This window comes from Ailuropoda melanoleuca, chromosome 8 (genome assembly GCF_002007445.2).
Source record: "Ailuropoda melanoleuca isolate Jingjing chromosome 8, ASM200744v2, whole genome shotgun sequence".
NCBI lineage: Eukaryota > Metazoa > Chordata > Mammalia > Carnivora > Ursidae > Ailuropoda > Ailuropoda melanoleuca.
In genome coordinates, this window is record NC_048225.1 from 108409812 (window position 1) to 108426906 (window position 17095).

At 34.7% G+C, this 17095-nt stretch overlaps 1 protein-coding gene across 3 annotated transcripts in view; it reads right to left on the reverse strand.

Annotated features, from left to right (window-relative positions):
• CDC73 (cell division cycle 73) overlaps positions 1-17095 on the reverse strand; it is a 181618-nt gene that overhangs the window by 90838 nt on the left and 73685 nt on the right. For all 3 annotated transcript variants that reach the window (XM_019803958.2, XM_034667174.1, XM_002923385.4), the window contains exons 11-13: positions 12330-12387; positions 5112-5147; positions 4587-4674 (exon numbers count right to left, since the gene is read on the reverse strand). In XM_019803958.2, coding sequence (XP_019659517.1) covers positions 4587-4674; positions 5112-5147; positions 12330-12387 — 182 coding nt within the window. The remainder of the gene's footprint in view (positions 1-4586; positions 4675-5111; positions 5148-12329; positions 12388-17095) is intronic.

Below are 17095 nucleotides of genomic sequence, written 5' to 3' on the forward strand. Positions count from 1 at the left end.
CCTGAATATTGCAGAAGAGTATTTTATTCCAAAATAAAACCCAATTTCTTTTTGTAAAATTTATTTATTTTAGAGAAAGAGAGAGAGTGCAAGCACGCATGGGGGGGGTCTGCATGCATGTGGGAGGGGTCCTCAAGCAGACTCCCATCCAGCACAGACCCCGATGCCAGCTCCATCTCACAACCCAAGCAGAAATCAATAGTCAGGCAACTTAATTGCATGAGCCCCCCGGCGCACCTAAAACTCAATTCTTAATCTGAATGTTTGTTAAGAATCTCCATTATCAAAGGTTAAAATAACTACACCGGTCTTTGGAAGACCTGGTTTTTATTTCCTGCTCTCCAACTAGCAACCAGAGTAGTCTTTAAGGTTATCTCTTGGCATTTTCATTGAGGGTAAGAGTGTATTCTGACAATCCTTTTTAGGTCTCAAAATCTAAAATCTAAAAAATAGTAAATTTCAAGTATTTCCTTAGATTATTAAAAAAAAAATCACTTCAGTTATGTTCGTTCTCACTAAAACCTTATATCATTTTTGAGAGGAGCTAGGTGAAGTTTTTAATGGCTCGTATATTATTGCTGGGGTCTAATTTGATTCTGAACTTACCTTCAAGATGTGACTTGTTTCTAAGTTAGTGTCAAAGAAAATTATACTTAACACTGCACTCTCTATAATAAGGCATTAAAATTGGGTTTTATACTAAATGCTGGAACATATTTTATTTCTCATCAGTTGCAATAAATGACTCCTAACACAATCATATGAGCTCCAAGAAGGTTGATCTTGACATATATTTATCTACATAGCACTTTTAGTTATTGCTCTATAGTGTTGAATGAACAAACTCAGTATAGACAGATTAAATACATCTTACAAAATTCCAGTTCCAATAATTATAAAAACCCTTCCAAGAAATGTCAGATAAAATATAACAAACACCTGAAATGTATAGCTGAGCTGGCAAGAAAATAGTTATGGGCCAGAAATCACCAGTGCTGCAGTGGATGAAAATGGAAGACAGGAACACTATCTTGAGATTGGGTTTTTACCACCCACACAAACAAAGGACACACAGGAACTAGAACTGGAACCTTACAAGAGGTAAACAATCAACAAAAGAATGAACCGGGGGGGGGGGGGGGGAAATTCCAAATAAGTTTTAAGTAAGTGTATAACAACTTGATCTGGCTCTACAGTAGGGGAAGAAAAAGGAGTCCTCAATAATCTGTCAACCAATGGCCTACCCCAATGTCACTCTGGTCTGTTCTGAATTAGAATTTATGCTTTGCTGGTGGAACAGAAATCCTTGAATTGAGAATTTAACTTTTATAAAAATCAACTTTAAGGGGTGCCTGGGTGGTTCAGTCTGTTCAATGTCTGCCTTCAGCTCAGGTCATGTCCCTGGGGTCCTGGGATCCAGCTCTGCCTAGGGATCCAGCCCCACTTTGGGCTCCCTGCTCAATGGGGAGCCTGTTTCTCCCTCTCCCCCACCCCCATTCATGCTCTCTCTCAAGTAAATATGTAAAATCTTTTAAAAAATAATAATAAAAAATAAAAATAAAAAAATGAAAATCAACTTTAGACTTGTCATATCCCTGCAGCACCCAACAAAAGCAAATTTATAAAATCATTCTGTAAGTAAGGGATGTCTTCAATCCAGAATTTCTTCAAATAATTAAAGCTTAGAGAGCAAAAGTCCAAATCCATAATAAATGGCAAGATTTAATCACTAATTACATAAGGTAACTGGACAATTTGATAACACCTATTTAATAAGAAGTACCATAATAGAGTACCAAATAGTAGGAAAAGGTTATAATAAAATACTTTTAAGCCCCTTCTCTCCAACTAATGACCATGACACCACTCTTATCCTCTAAAAAATTATGTACTATACATAAATTATGTTGGTTCTTCCATTTTCTTTCACCTACCTGATGAAAAGCAGAATGAACTATCTTCAAAATGCTAAATATCCAGCGGTGTTTAAATGAGTCTATAAACAATTTACCCATTTTAATAATCGGCATGACTGAAAAAAAGAAATTAACTGAGAAACACTACAGGATAGGGTGACCACTGTTTCTTCAAAATAGCATTCTACTACATGTAAACTACGTGAATTCTACAATAAATGTTTAGAAATTATTCTCCTGTCTTAACTTATGGGCCTGTATGTGGGAAGAGGGAAAACAAATTTTCCCTCTGAAAAAATTTTATTAAAATGATTGTATTCTAGGATGCCTGGGTGGCTCAGCTGGATAAGCGTCTGCCTTCAGTTCAGGTCATGATCCAAGGGTCCTAGGATTGAGTCCCACATCAGGCTCCTTGCTCAGTGGGGAGCCTGCTTCTCCCTCTGCCTGCCGCTTCCCCCGCTTGTGTGCTCTCTCTGACAAATAAATAAAATCTTTTTAAAAAATAAAATAAAATGATTGTATTTAACTTATTAAGTCTAGTACTACACAGGCAAAGAAAACAGGAACTTGTTAAAAAGGAGACAAGCAGAGCCTACCTGAGCAAGGAGGCTGAAAGCACTTGTACACCCTCATGCAGACATACATGCACACAGCACCATGTCCACACACGCACTTTTCAGTTTTTAATGAAAGAAGACAGTTAATTTAATATATACTACATAAGAGTGTAATGACCTAGAACAAGGTCCACCCACATTTCACAGATGCAAACAACACAACACCAATAGCACAAATAAATCATGAGAATCTGGCATATGAAATTTAAAATGAGAGGAAAGCATGGTGGATATCCTTCTGTCATGAGCAAAACTAGACATCCGGAAATCACTAGCAAAACTACTTATTACTTGCCATGCTAGGAATAATGTTCATAAACTTTACAGCATTCTGAAAATCACTTAACCATGGCTCATTTTGAGCCTTACTAATGCACATATCACTGAAAGTTATCTAAAACAATTTTAACATTGCCATTTTTCTCCTGTAAATGACAGCCAATACATGAAGTATAAAGATTTAAAAAAATAATCAGCACACCTACTCATATTAACTAACATAAAGATAAATACTTCTGGAAAATACTTAAATTTTAAGTCTGAAGCTGGTTGTGTAGGGGAGAGATTAATTTTGTTCACATCATGATGTGTTTATTAGCACAATTTGAGTGTAACTGTGACTATATTCATTTTAAACAGGAAATGAGGAAGGAAGAAAAAGACTAAAAATTTCAGGTAGAAAATTCCAGTTACAAATTAAAATGGTATATATTTCTAGTTACCAAATAAATATGTCATAGGGATATAAAGTACAACACACTGACTACAGTTAATAATACTGCATTGCGCATTTGGAAGTAGTTAGGAGAATGGATTTTTAAAGTTGTCATCACATGAAAAAAATTTTGTAACTATGTATGGTGATGGATGTTAACTGGACTTCTGTGGTGATCAATCTGTAATATATACAAATATTAAATCCTTACACTATACACCTGGAACTAATAATAATGTTATGTCAATTATACCTCAATAAAAAAAAAATTCCGGAAGCTAAGCATTTGGAAATTTTAATATAGGATACAGGTTTCATTTTAACTTCAACTAAATTTTACTAATGTCTAAGTTAAAAAACTCTATTCCCAACCTCCACCATCCTCTACACCCAGGGTATAAACATCTTATACAGAAGGTCATATCACTCTTCCCATTCTTCAACTAGAACTTGGAGAAGGGGAGAGGGAGAGAACTTGAATTTGTTTTAGAACTTCCTAAAGCTCTTCAGGAAAAAGTAAAAACAAAACAATTCATAGGAAAAATTAATATAGTATCCCTTTCATTACAACTTTTGCCAAAAATTTCTGTAATTTCTGTAATTTTCCCTAAAGGATCCAGAGAGACAAGAATATACAGTGGACCCCTGAACAACATTGGTTTAAATTGCATGGGTCCACTTATAAACGGTCGTCCCCACCACCCCCAGTTAACACAGTACTCGGGCGCCTGGTGGCTCAACTGGTTAGTGTCTGCCTCAGCTCAGGTCATCATCCTAGGGTCCTGAGACTGACCCCTGCATCGGGCTCCCTGATCAGCAAGGAGTCTGCTTCTCCCTCTCTCTCTCTGCCCTCCCCTGCAACCTAGCTCATGTTCTCTCTCAAATAAATAAATTCCTTTAAAAAAAAAAATCCAATACAGTAACGCAAATGTACTTTCTCTTCCTTGTCATTTTTAAATTTTTTCTCTAGCTTACTTTATTGTACAGAGATATATAATACATATAAGATAGAAAATACGTGTTAATTGACTGTTATGTTATACATTACTTATGTTCTCAGTAAGGCCTCCATCAACATGAGGCTAATAGGAGTAAGTTTCTGCAGGAGTCAAAAGTTGTATGTAAGTTTTTGATTGCATGGGGGATCGGCATCTCAAACCCCTGCATTGTTCAAGTAGTCTGTACTCTGCTTTGAAAATTATACTTCAGACTATCTGTAAAGCCTACAGCACAGAAGCTGAAATTTTCTTCTCCAAATAAGGAATACCAAATTCTTAGCTATTAATTCTCAAAGATACCTCCATACCAATGAAAACAACAGTTTAACAAATTACTTACTTCAGGTCCTGTAGAAGGTCCTTTGCATTAAGCATGGTTATTAAAGAGGTGGTAGCTGCAGGAATTATAATAATGGGTGTTCGAGATCCTGTAAAGACAAAATTACAAAGGTAGCAAATATGTTGTTGTTATTATTATTAAAAGAAATATAGTTACTTTTGCAATTAATAAATTTGTAATCTTAACTTCTTTGGGCTAAAGAAATATTTTTAAGTCAACAGTGATATTCAAAATATCAGTATGACCTGAGTATTGACTAATCGGAATGGATACCATGCACAAACATCTGCTATAATTGCACAAGCATAATATCAGCCTTTGTTTTGTAATCTGGCTTATTCACTTATACTTTTTATTTTCAATTTTTTTTAAGTTTTATCTTTATTTAAGTAATCTCTACACCCAACATGGGACTCCAATTCATGATGCCGAGATCAAGAGTCACATGCTCTTCTGACTGAGCCAGCCAGGTGCCCCTACTTTTACTTTTTTAAAATAAGTTTAAAATCATATGCCCAAACTCACCTTTCTTCTGATTTGGGGGAGGTCTTGCTTGAGAAACTGTTAAGAGAGGGGAAAAAAAATGAGTGTTACAAAATCACATTCTTATCTTCCAATTTACGAAGCAACTAAGGCCTAAAACTTTAAATTACATATGACTAGTTATAAAAATTTTAAATATATTACAATCTTCTCAAACAATATCAATCTTCTCTCAAACAATTTATTTCTCTTTCACAAAAACATTAAAATGCCTTACCATTATAAAACAATCTATTGTAACAAAGCAGATATACTACACTGCTAGACTCTGAGTATCTACGTTAATGGATATTGAAGTCTAGCAAAGGAAGCAAATAGTTTCTTAACTGATAGCCAATGTAGTAAATGCAAAAACATGTAACACTGGGGGAAAGGCTGGAAGGAGGAAATGTGCTTAACTATTGGGGAGGGAAAAGAAAGGCATTATTGGGAACTAAGACCTAAAATATTTCTTACCATTTTTTTCTCTTTTCATATTTGTTTTTTGTTCATTAGAAGAAGACAACATTATAGGCAGTGAGTCATGCGAAGGTCTATATTACCCTGAATTGCCAATATTATTTTTTTTAAAGGTTTTACTTGTTTATTTGAGAGGGAGAGAGAAAGAGCAAGAGCAAGAGGCAGAGGGATAGAGAATCTGAAGCAGATTCAGTGCTGAGCATAGAGCCTGATGTGGGGCTCGATCCCATGACCACAAGATCATGACCTGAGCTAAAACCAACAGTTAAAACGCTCAACTGACTAAGCCACCCAGGCGCCCCCAGTTGCCCATATTATTAATAATTGTGAATATAAAGAATGTGGGTAGGGAATGGGGTAATTGGGCAATGGGCACTGAGGGCACGTGATGTGATGAGCGCTGAGTGTTATATGCAACTGATGAATTACTGAACTCTACAGCTGAAACTAATGATGTACTACATGTTGGCTAATTTTAAATCAAAAACATTGTGAATGTATGTTATAAAAACACAAATATTCATCTTTTCATTATTTGTCTATATAACAGACTTTATAGTGCACAGAAATATTTGTTGGCAAATAACAGCAACATCAGCCTTGTTCAAGATTTATGTATTTTAGAATTTAAAAATGTTGTACATTCAAATTTCAGAATTTACATATATAATAAAAATTTACTGACTGCCTTCTATGTGTCATGTACTGCATTAAAATTTCCATTTTCCTAAATCACAAAAATAAATAAAAATTTAGGAGATTTAAAATTCTAACTCAACATCAGTTGGGATATACTTATTTTTGGAATGAGTTCTTTTTAAAGCCAGTAAAATGTTACATTTTAACTTAATACTTTGTACTCCTTTGTATAGCTACTTATTGTGATGAAATTTTATTGAGTCTAATAGTATGATTTTCCCAGTCACATAAGGCAGAGAAAGATATATATAAATACAAGTTCACACACATACATCTTTATTATAGTGTTCTCATCTCTCTCTTCTTGTTAAGAAAAAAATACTAAAGCTTTCTTGAATCATTTTTAGAAATAGCACTTACAGAAACACCTAATTAGCTAGATAGCATCATTTGGAATATAATATATTCTCAGTAAATATTTGGTATTTGTTGGAGGGATAAAGTAATGACAGGATGGATAGATACATGGATAAACAGGAGACAGGACTTGCTATGAAAATGAGTAAACGGAACAACAAAAAAGCAATCTTTGCCTGAAATACCACTGGTTTGGTTAAAGAAGCCCACAATGGACTCAGGAATTTAGGAAAGGATTCACTAAATTTAAAGGTGAGAAGAGCATATGTTTCAGAAAAAGACAAAATACAAAAGCACACATATTAAAGTTTAGAGACTTAGTAAAAAATAACTACAAAAGAATATAAATAGGTTCCCTGGTAAAGTAAGGACCAAGGTACAGACACAATGACAAACACACTATACTAAGCTTGATTTAAAGTGGGAGAGAGGAGGAAAGGGCAGAATAACACCAGTCCATATGGCAAAGTGATTAAGAGCAAGAATCTGTACTCAGATGATCTCAAGTCCTCTCTCCATTTTGCAAACTAGCCTAACAAGTTGAACTGACAGACCACTCAGTCTCAGTTGTCCTCAACTATAAAACAGTAATAATAGTTTCTACATCCTGAATCTGCTATGAGAATCTTAAAAACAACAATGCAGGTTAAGTCCTTGATCAGGTCTTGACCTATATTTAATATTTAGTGAACCCGGTGGCTATAGCTGATCCTAAGTGCTACTGCTTCTAGTACCACTAACACTACCACTACCAGTACCTTCAGCAAATTCCGTGACTGAAAATTTACAGGCTTAGAGTAAATAATTATTATTGATTGCTACGTTTGATTTCTAATATAATTAGTCTTCACTTAAATATTCAGAGCCTTATACACAAGGCCCTCTTATTATTATAAATAAAACAGAAATAGTCCCTGCCCTCAAAGACCCTTCAGTAAAGTAGGGGAGTTAGACCATAAATAAACAAGCATACAAACACACATAAACAAATCTGAACATGTAATATTAAGAAACAAAAGGTGTGTACACTCACAGAAAAGTGTCCTTTAGATAGAAAGCTTAGAGAAAGCCTCTCAAAAAAAGTGGTATTTAAGCTGAGATTTCAAGGATGAAAAGGAGTCAATTTGCAAGGAATAAGTAGACAAACAGCCCAAGTTAGATATAGAAATGTAAGCAAATGCCAAAGACAGGAAAAAACTGCTGTGCTTGAGGAACTGCAAATGTATAGACTACAGGGACAAAAGAAAGAGTGGCAGGAGATGAGGTTAAAATATACACAGGAATCAATTCACACAGGCCTTCTAGGCAACATTAGATTTGTATTTAAGTGCCACTGGAAAGCCCTATAACTTTTAAGCCAGAAAATGACATAATTTGATTTTCATGTCGCATCTCCTGTACATGCACTTGGATGTTGTGATAGTACTGTACTCTCAATCTCTACATGTATCTTGTTGGAAGCCAGAAATAGGTCATGGACTAACAGTTCAAGAAGCACTGGTCTAGAGAAACGATAATGGTTTAGACTTAAGTTGTGGTAGTAGAGATAAAGAGAGAAATTTGCAAAAAAAAAAAAAAAAAGTTAAATTTGACAGAAGTCACTGACCTATTGTATGGGAGCAGTAAGGAAATGTGAAAAGTGAATAATGAAGAATAACTCCTGAATTTTTTGCTCAAGGAACAGAGTTGACAGTGGTGCCATTTATTCATGAAGAAGACATGTGGGAGAAAACATCAGGGAACAGAGGTTTTACACCAGTTTTAAGATGCCTATGGCATATCCAAATGTTAAACAGTTTATGTAAGATACCAGAGAGAAGGAGAGATGTCTGTTTTGGAGATACAAATTTGAAAATCATCAGTGCATATATTAAAACTATGGAATGAGATACTAGAACCAGCACAATCCTTTTAAAATATACAAGGGGCAGGGCTTCTGGGTGGCTCAGTCAGTTAAGTGCCTGCCTGCAACTCAGGTCATGATCCCAGGGTCCTGGAATTGAGTCCTGCATCGGGCTCCCTGCTCAGGAGGGAGTCTGCTTCTCCTCCTACCATTCCCCCTGCTTGTGATCTCTCTCTCACTTCCTCTCTCTCAAATAAATATTTTAAAAATTAAGTAATAAATAAATAAAATATATAAGGGGCTAATTCTCTCTCTCAATCTTATATGTAAAGCAGATAAACTAGAGCTATATAGTCCACCTACCCATTTCAGGCAATCTATGAAATAAAAGTAAAAAATTAAAGCTGGAGAAGCGAAGTATGCACTGTATATAAGAGGCAGGACACAGGGATATGTGCAAGAGATTTAATCTAGAAAGAAAATGACAGTAAGGTACAGGGCTATGGCTTATCCAAGATTTATCCTTTCTAATCCACTAAAAACATGAGCTTTTTGTTCGTTACACTCTTTAAATAAGTCTTTAGAAGTTGGGAACTGTAGACAGTTTCAAATATCAAATTTACCCAGGGACTTGCCTAGCACAATCAGAGCTAAATAGACATGTGGTGAAAGAATAATAAAGAGGAAAAAATTAATCAATGATGGAACTCTGTATTTGAGTTGCCCCACTGAAGAGGTAAACAAAATGATGGTTCAGTCCCCCATTTCCAAATGATTCAAACTCTACCTACAAATAACAGTTATAAATGCATAATCTTTCATCTGTAACATATTACACTGCCGGATAGGTTTTGAGCATTCATATATTTTTCAATTTTGAAAAGATAACATAGGTGAATATGTCATATATTACACAGTATCTCTTCGAAATTGGGTAGCATCCCATAAGCAAATACAATAAACATTTCTACAGCAAAAGAAAAATTCACTAATCAAGACAAAGATGACAAACTGCTTAACATCCACTAAAATCAGGTTTTGTTGATAAATGAGTGCTAAAAACTTGTGGAAGAGGACATCTCACATGGATGGGCATGAGAATATTTGTTCTGAGATATTAATTCACATTAATTTCAATCAGTTTAATCACCAGTGCATCTTGGTAGAACAATTGAAAAAGAATGATAGAATATTAAGAGCGGAAAAGACTGAGAGCTCCTTAGTTTAGATACAATCTTCCCCAAGGTCACAAAATTCGCTGTACGATCCAGCTCCCTTAACTTCATTTTATCACACGGTACATTTGAACAACCTAGTTTATTTAGATATTACTGCCTCCCCCTACCCCCTTTCCTTGTCTGCCAAATGATTTTGAGAAAACGTGAGATGACAGAAAATCTTACCTTATACAACACAAAAGTGGGTCAGAAACCACCAGTGGTGATTTCTCCCTTTTTATACCATTTTTAAATTTCTAATGTGATCCTCTTTAGACTGACCAACTATAGGCTCCCATCCCTCCCTTCCAAAGAAAAACAATTCTGTATCAATAATGCAACTGCCTCTACACTATCCCTCTACCTCACAAGTAGTATTTTTGGGGCCCAACTGAGTCTGGCAATTCCTACTGCCTTCACTTTTTCTTCCTTCCTAAAAAAGAAATCCTTCTTCGTGTTTCCTAGTTTCTGGCACTGAGCACATAAATGGAAGGCGTTCGACTAATATGTATTAAATTTAATTGCTCTTCCTTATACTGTTACAGTGGATTTTGGTAAGGTCCTCTCTACTTAAAAAACAGTCCCACAGTCCTGTTATCTGAAATAAATTTATCCAAAGTGCTCCAAATTTAACACATGGCCAATGAAGCACTCTCTTCTTCTCCACTTGTCCTCAAAAACAGGAATGATAAAGATTCTAAACAAATCCACTGCCAGTAATTTAGAACGAACAAACGAAAAGGAAAGGAAAGGAAAGGAAAGGAAAGGAAAGGAAAGGAAAGGAAAAAGGGAAGGAAAAAGGGAAGGAAAAAGGGAAGGAAAAAGGGAAGGGAAGGGAAGGGAAGGGAAGGGAAGGAAAGGGAAGGAAAGGAAAGGAAAGGAAAGGAAAGGAAAGGAAAGGAAAGGAAAGGAAAGGAAAGGAAAGGAAAGGAAAGGAAAGGAAAGGAAAGGAAAGGAAAGGAAAGGAAAGGAAAGGAAAGGAAAGGAAAGGAAAGGAAAGGAAAGGAAAGGAAAGGAAAGGAAAGGAAAGGAAAGGAAAGGAAAGGAAAGGAAAGGAAAGGAAAGGAAAGGAAAGGAAAGGAAAGGAAAGGAAAGGAAAGGAAAGGAAAGGAAAGGAAAGGAAAGGAAAGGAAAGGAAAGGAAAGGAAAGGAAAGGAAAGGAAAGGAAAGGAAAGGAAAGGAAAGGAAAGGAAAGGAAAGGAAAGGAAAGGAAAGGAAAGGAAAGGAAAGGAAAGGAAAGGAAAGGAAAGGAAAGGAAAGGAAAGGAAAGGAAAGGAAAGGAAAGGAAAGGAAAGGAAAGGAAAGGAAAGGAAAGGAAAGGAAAGGAAAGGAAAGGAAAGGAAAGGAAAGGAAAGGAAAGGAAAGGAAAGGAAAGGAAAGGAAAGGAAAGGAAAGGAAAGGAAAGGAAAGGAAAGGAAAGGAAAGGAAAGGAAAGGAAAGGAAAGGAAAGGAAAGGAAAGGAAAGGAAAGGAAAGGAAAGGAAAGGAAAGGAAAGGAAAGGAAAGGAAAGGAAAGGAAAGGAAAGGAAAGGAAAGGAAAGGAAAGGAAAGGAAAGGAAAGGAAAGGAAAGGAAAGGAAAGGAAAGGAAAGGAAAGGAAAGGAAAGGAAAGGAAAGGAAAGGAAAGGAAAGGAAAGGAAAGGAAAGGAAAGGAAAGGAAAGGAAAGGAAAGGAAAGGAAAGGAAAGGGAAAGGAAAGGAAAGGAAAGGAAAGGAAAGGAAAGGAAAGGAAAGGAAAGGAAAGGAAAGGAAATACTAGTCATGTCAAAAACCAAATGTATGGATCCAGGACACATTCCAATATAAGCCACATATAATCTTAATTCCGTACTTCTAAAGTGCTTCCAGAAATATTTAGTATGTATAATTTACATAATTTTAGAGTTAGCTTGTAAACATACTATGAATAAAAAGACATCCAAATCTACACTATCGATACTGCCAAACTTAAGAGGAAGATCACCCAATTAAATTCTTGCCTGTGCCTTTCCAATCCTTTTCATTTTCTTCATAGCATTTTCAATACCACTAATGAGTAAAGACACATGGTATAGCCTAACACTGTAATTACACTACATGTAAAAACACCAAAATCAAACCCAAAACACCTAAATGAATACATTGTTGGTATCTACATGCATTTATAAAGATCAACCTTTGTAGGAACTAGGAAGAGGGAAGAAAAATATTTCCAAAATAACTTCAATAATGCCTATGCTTACCACACATTTTACAAAACTTGATTACAGAATCTTAAATGCTCAAGAACACAGGCATCTGAAATTCAAAGCACCAAAGCTGCCAAACAGTTTATTAAAATTACGGTGCTGCGCTTCCAACACGGGAGGAAAAATTACATCCATATGTACTCTTGAACAAGGAATTGGTGAAGGGATGTGTACATATACATAGCTTTTAAAGACATTTTTCTAAGAGCTTAAAAAAACCTTTTCTAAAAAGTTTTAACCCTTCAACTCTACCTATTTGTTCAAGTAAATGTTCCTATATTACTTTATAAGTACTTTAAAGTAAAATTTCAATTCCTTCAAAGCATTGTACATATCAAAAAAATTTCATTGTGACCATTAAAAAACAAAAAAAAAAAAACCCCAAAGTTTTGTGTTTTACCTGGTCTTGGTACCGGTTGTGCTGCAGGAGTCTGAGTCTTACGGGCCGATGCACCTTCCTTTAAAAGAATAAAAATTGAAACAAGATGTTAAGAGTTCCTTTACATAATAAACACTTTCATTTAATTACTGCAAAGAAATTCTGTATCTCCTTGTCTCTCAATCAGTCTCCACTGACATGTTACTATCCCAAGCATAAAAAAACAAAAACAAAAAACACCTCCCTTATCTCTTATGCTATTGGTTATGAGGTAATAATAGGAATCTTTAGTAGAAAATAAATGTAAACTGTTACCATACAGTATTTATTGTAAGCCTGTAATATTTTTCAAATATTTAATGACTTACTTAATTGTTGACAATCTTAATATTTGTATAAATGTTATCACCCATTTTAAAATCAAGTCAATCCTTCTTCCAGTAACAGTCTCAAAATGAATAAATGATACATAATCTCACATTAGAAAGATGTAAATGATGTTACTTTGGAGTGCATTAAAAAATCCCACAAACATTTCAAATGAGATGGCTTTAAAATATTCGGGGAAATAATCACATTTATAAAGAGGAGATTTGTTACATTTAAGAGTGGTTGAAAATTTTAACTAAATAACAATCTCAACTAATTACTAAGCATGTAATATACAGAAGAAAATATGCTAAATATTGAAATATATTAATTATATATTCAGGAGTAGATGCCTCTGAAATGCTTAAGATACTCAAAAAGCTGTCTTTAGTGTAACAGTTTCAATCATATTCACACTTAATAGAAAGCTACACATGAAAAAAAGCTACAAATGTAAATTTCAAAACAACTAGTAATTCATGGAGCTACTACTCTAGCTGCACTCAACTGAATGAAACTTGATAACTATCAGGGAAGTTACATAAATCCATAATAATAAAAATTGGTTTTAGAATCACAGAAACATTTCTAAAGAAATACTGTTAAAGAATGTTAATTTTAACCATATTACATTCTCTTTAAAACTTGAGATTCTGCATAAAATAATTTGGAATGGTAGGCTATATATCACAGTTTTTTTTTTAAATATATAACTAAATCAAAGACATTTTAGCTTTCCATCCCATGTTCCTGCATAAAGAAGAATCAACTAGATATTATATAAATAACATGAAAATAAAATAAATGTTACCCATATTACTTAAAATCCTTGTATGTAAATACTGAGTCATGGAATGTAGCTTAAGTACACACAGAAACAGAAAAAATAAAAGAAATGAGACTGGAAGAACAATGAGCACACACATATGCAAACAGCTTTCTGTCTACATTTGACTGTAAGGCTGGCTGGATCCAAATCAAAGCCCCCTTCTTTTGAAAAGAGTAGACAAAGTTTAAAATCACAAGAACACAACAGCACTATGCGCATATTGAGAACTATCAAAACCAAAACTGATTTAGCTGACTACTAAAATATACCTACACTATATGAAGAGACTATGGCTCTTATAACATGGATCAGCAAAAGGTACAAGCAGCACACAGAAGTAATATGAAAAAAAAAGTCTTTTCCATTACAAATCATAACCCTAAAGTGTTTTTATACTTTTGAGTAAACTCAAAACTGGGACCTCTTTAGAGACCAAAAATGGGTATTTTCTGTTTACAGAGTAAGCATCCTTGCTTGATGATCTCCTCCTACTCCAAATTATCCCTTTTTGGGAATAAGCCTTAGACCTTGGTCACTGGGAGAGGCTTATGTCTTAGGCTAGGTCAATCAAGAGTTCTCCCCTGTATGTTTTATAAATTGGAACCAGCAAGTTACACCTCTAGCTTACAAGGCTGCAAGGTGATAAACCAAAAATTACAGATTATCATTTATCTCTTGACTCATGGGGAAAACCCATCTGCAAAAGGACAGAATGACACTAGTATGCACAAAAAAAGAGGTAGAATTCAACATCCCTTATAACACCTATCTAGTTATAATAGCCTGCAAGGCCTAGCCTCCTCCTACCTCTTCTTGATTATATGAACTTTTAAAATCTCTCCTCTCATGACTCTATGCACTCCCACACACATTTTTTTTTTTGGGGGGGAAGACTTTATTTGTCAGAGAGAGAGAGAGCGCGCGAGCACACACGAGCACAAGCAGGGGGGGCGGCAGGCAGAGGAAGAAGCAGGCCCCCACTAAGCAAGGAGCCCAATGCTAGGACTCGATCCCAGGACTCTGGGATCATGAGTCCTGGCATAATGACCTGAGCCAAAGGCACTCAATCGACTGAGCCACCCAGGTATCCCCCCCCCCCAACATTTTTATCTCAATAGTTGAGCAGTTACTGTCGGTTGCAACCTAATTTTGTCTTCTCAGATGTACCGAAAATTTTGAGTTGTCAAAGTCATTGTAGTATAACTTTGCCTAATTTTGGAGTTAGCAAACAAACATAAGGAAGTGTAAGTGCAAGCACGCATTCACACAATCTCTCTCTCTCTCTCACACACACACGCACACACACAGCTATACAGCTATTAAACTGGAGATTGTGGACTCCTTGAAAGAAAACTGAGAAGATTTTTGCTAATCATGTCAGTTTGTAGCCCTTTTAGGACTCCCCAGCCAACACTAAGAGCTAAAAATTCATTCCACTCCAATCTGTACTATTTTAAAATAAAATTATAGAAGTCCTTGCATAAAGAACCTCAGAAGCCATATAATCCAACCCCACCACTCTTTAAAGATGAAGAAACATAGGTGAAGTTTTTCAAAGGCTACAAAATAGTTTATCTGGCATATGTTAAGAAAAAAGGAATAATAACTTGGCAGTAATATGGAAAAGAGACTGACAGTTCTACATTTTTAAAGGTATTTGGAGTGGGGGAAAAATACTACCCATCTGGGAAAATAAAGTATCAGCAAAAACAAAACAAAACAAAACAAAACAAAACAAAAAAACCCAACTAAAACAGCTGACAAGTTATGCTAACTGGAGAAGAAAACCTGCTTCCTCTTGAAAAGTCAGAACAATTACAATTTCTACTGAGACTTGAGGCATTCTAGAAAAGAAATAACTGATAAGAACAATAGAAGTGATAGAATCATTTCTGTAAAACATAACAAGGCAAAACAAACTATGCTATTTATAATCCATACTTGCCTTATTTTAATAAATGAGAAAAATTTAAAAATCTTCTGGTACTGGGAGAGACAACATTGGTATTTGCTGTTTTAAACAAGCAGGAAATAATACTATGATATGTAATATCATAAGAAAAAATATTTGTAACAAGTGTCAGTATGAAAAAGAATACATTATATTTACTTAATTTGGAAAAATGCTGTTTATATGAAACTTCAGAAAATACTCAAAATTCAAAATGAAGAAAACATACAGAATACATATGCAGACTCTGAGTTTATAATCTACCTTTTTGACTACTGTATTTATGACAGCAAAAGTAACATGCTTTAAAAACGAAATAAATACTAATTGTACCCTTACATGCTTTTTCTTTCTACACTCTCATGAAATGTGGATTTGATATTTAGAATTCCCAAATATCAGGATGCTTTTTTAAAAAAAGAAAAATCTGAATTTAAGTATACTGGTCTTTAAAAAAAAAGTATTTTGGAAAAACTATGTAGAAAAAACTGCAACTCTGTAGACAAATGACAATGAGGCTTAAAAACAAACAATTTCAAGAGCAAAACACAAATTATAAGCACAATTTATTTTTTTACCTTTGCCATAACCCAGAGACATATGCATACAATGTCTGCCAACATAGAAAATAGCTAACACATTCCTAAAATATACTACAGTATACCTATAAAGTATATAGATTTGATACCTCTAGCAAATCTCTCATTTTGCTATAGAATTCTTTATTTACTTGTCTGCTTCTCTCAACCAGACTGCAAGCTAATAACTTGGGTCAGGGACTGTCTATTATGTCTCCAATGCCTGTTACATGGTGCCTAATGTATGGTAGGTCCTTAAAAAATATAATTAATTAAAACAAATCCATTTGCCTTAATATTACTGATTCACCACTGTTAAACTGTTTCAATCTGTTTAATAAAAATGGTAAAAATATCATGAAGAATTACTGAGAGACATTAATTTATTCATTCTATACATATTCATCAAAGCACTCGGTGCCAAATAAGAAACTGGGAATACATCATTATAAACAAGAGCAAGGTGGTCCCTGTATTCATCAAGTTTTGTAATTTAATGGAGGATCAATGAATGAAAGTTTAAAAATTATGTTACATATGTATTTAGTTTAGTTGTTTGTAATGTGCATATAAGTATTTTCTATAAATGTGTATATGTATGTTGAGCTTAGTGTCCAAAATAAAGAGGAACTAATAATTATTAAACCAACTTCCTTCCATAAAGAAACATTCTCTGTAAGAAAAGAACTGGCAAACCAAGTACAGCAGCATACTAAGATTATACACCATGACCAAGTGGCATTTATTCCTGGAATGCAAGGATGGTTCAATATACGAACATCAATAGATGTTCCACATTAACAGAATGAAGGGAAAATACATGATCATTTCAACTGACACAGAAAAAGGATTTGACAACATCCTCTCATGATTTAAAAACAACATCACACACACCCTGACAAACTAGGAATTTTGAAAGGAAACTTCTTCAACATAATAAAAACTAAATATAACAAACCCACAACAGCTAACATACTCATTGGGAAAGACTGAAACCTTTTCCCTTAAGATCAGGAAAAGTATGTCCACTTTCACTACTTTGGTTCAACATAGCATCTGA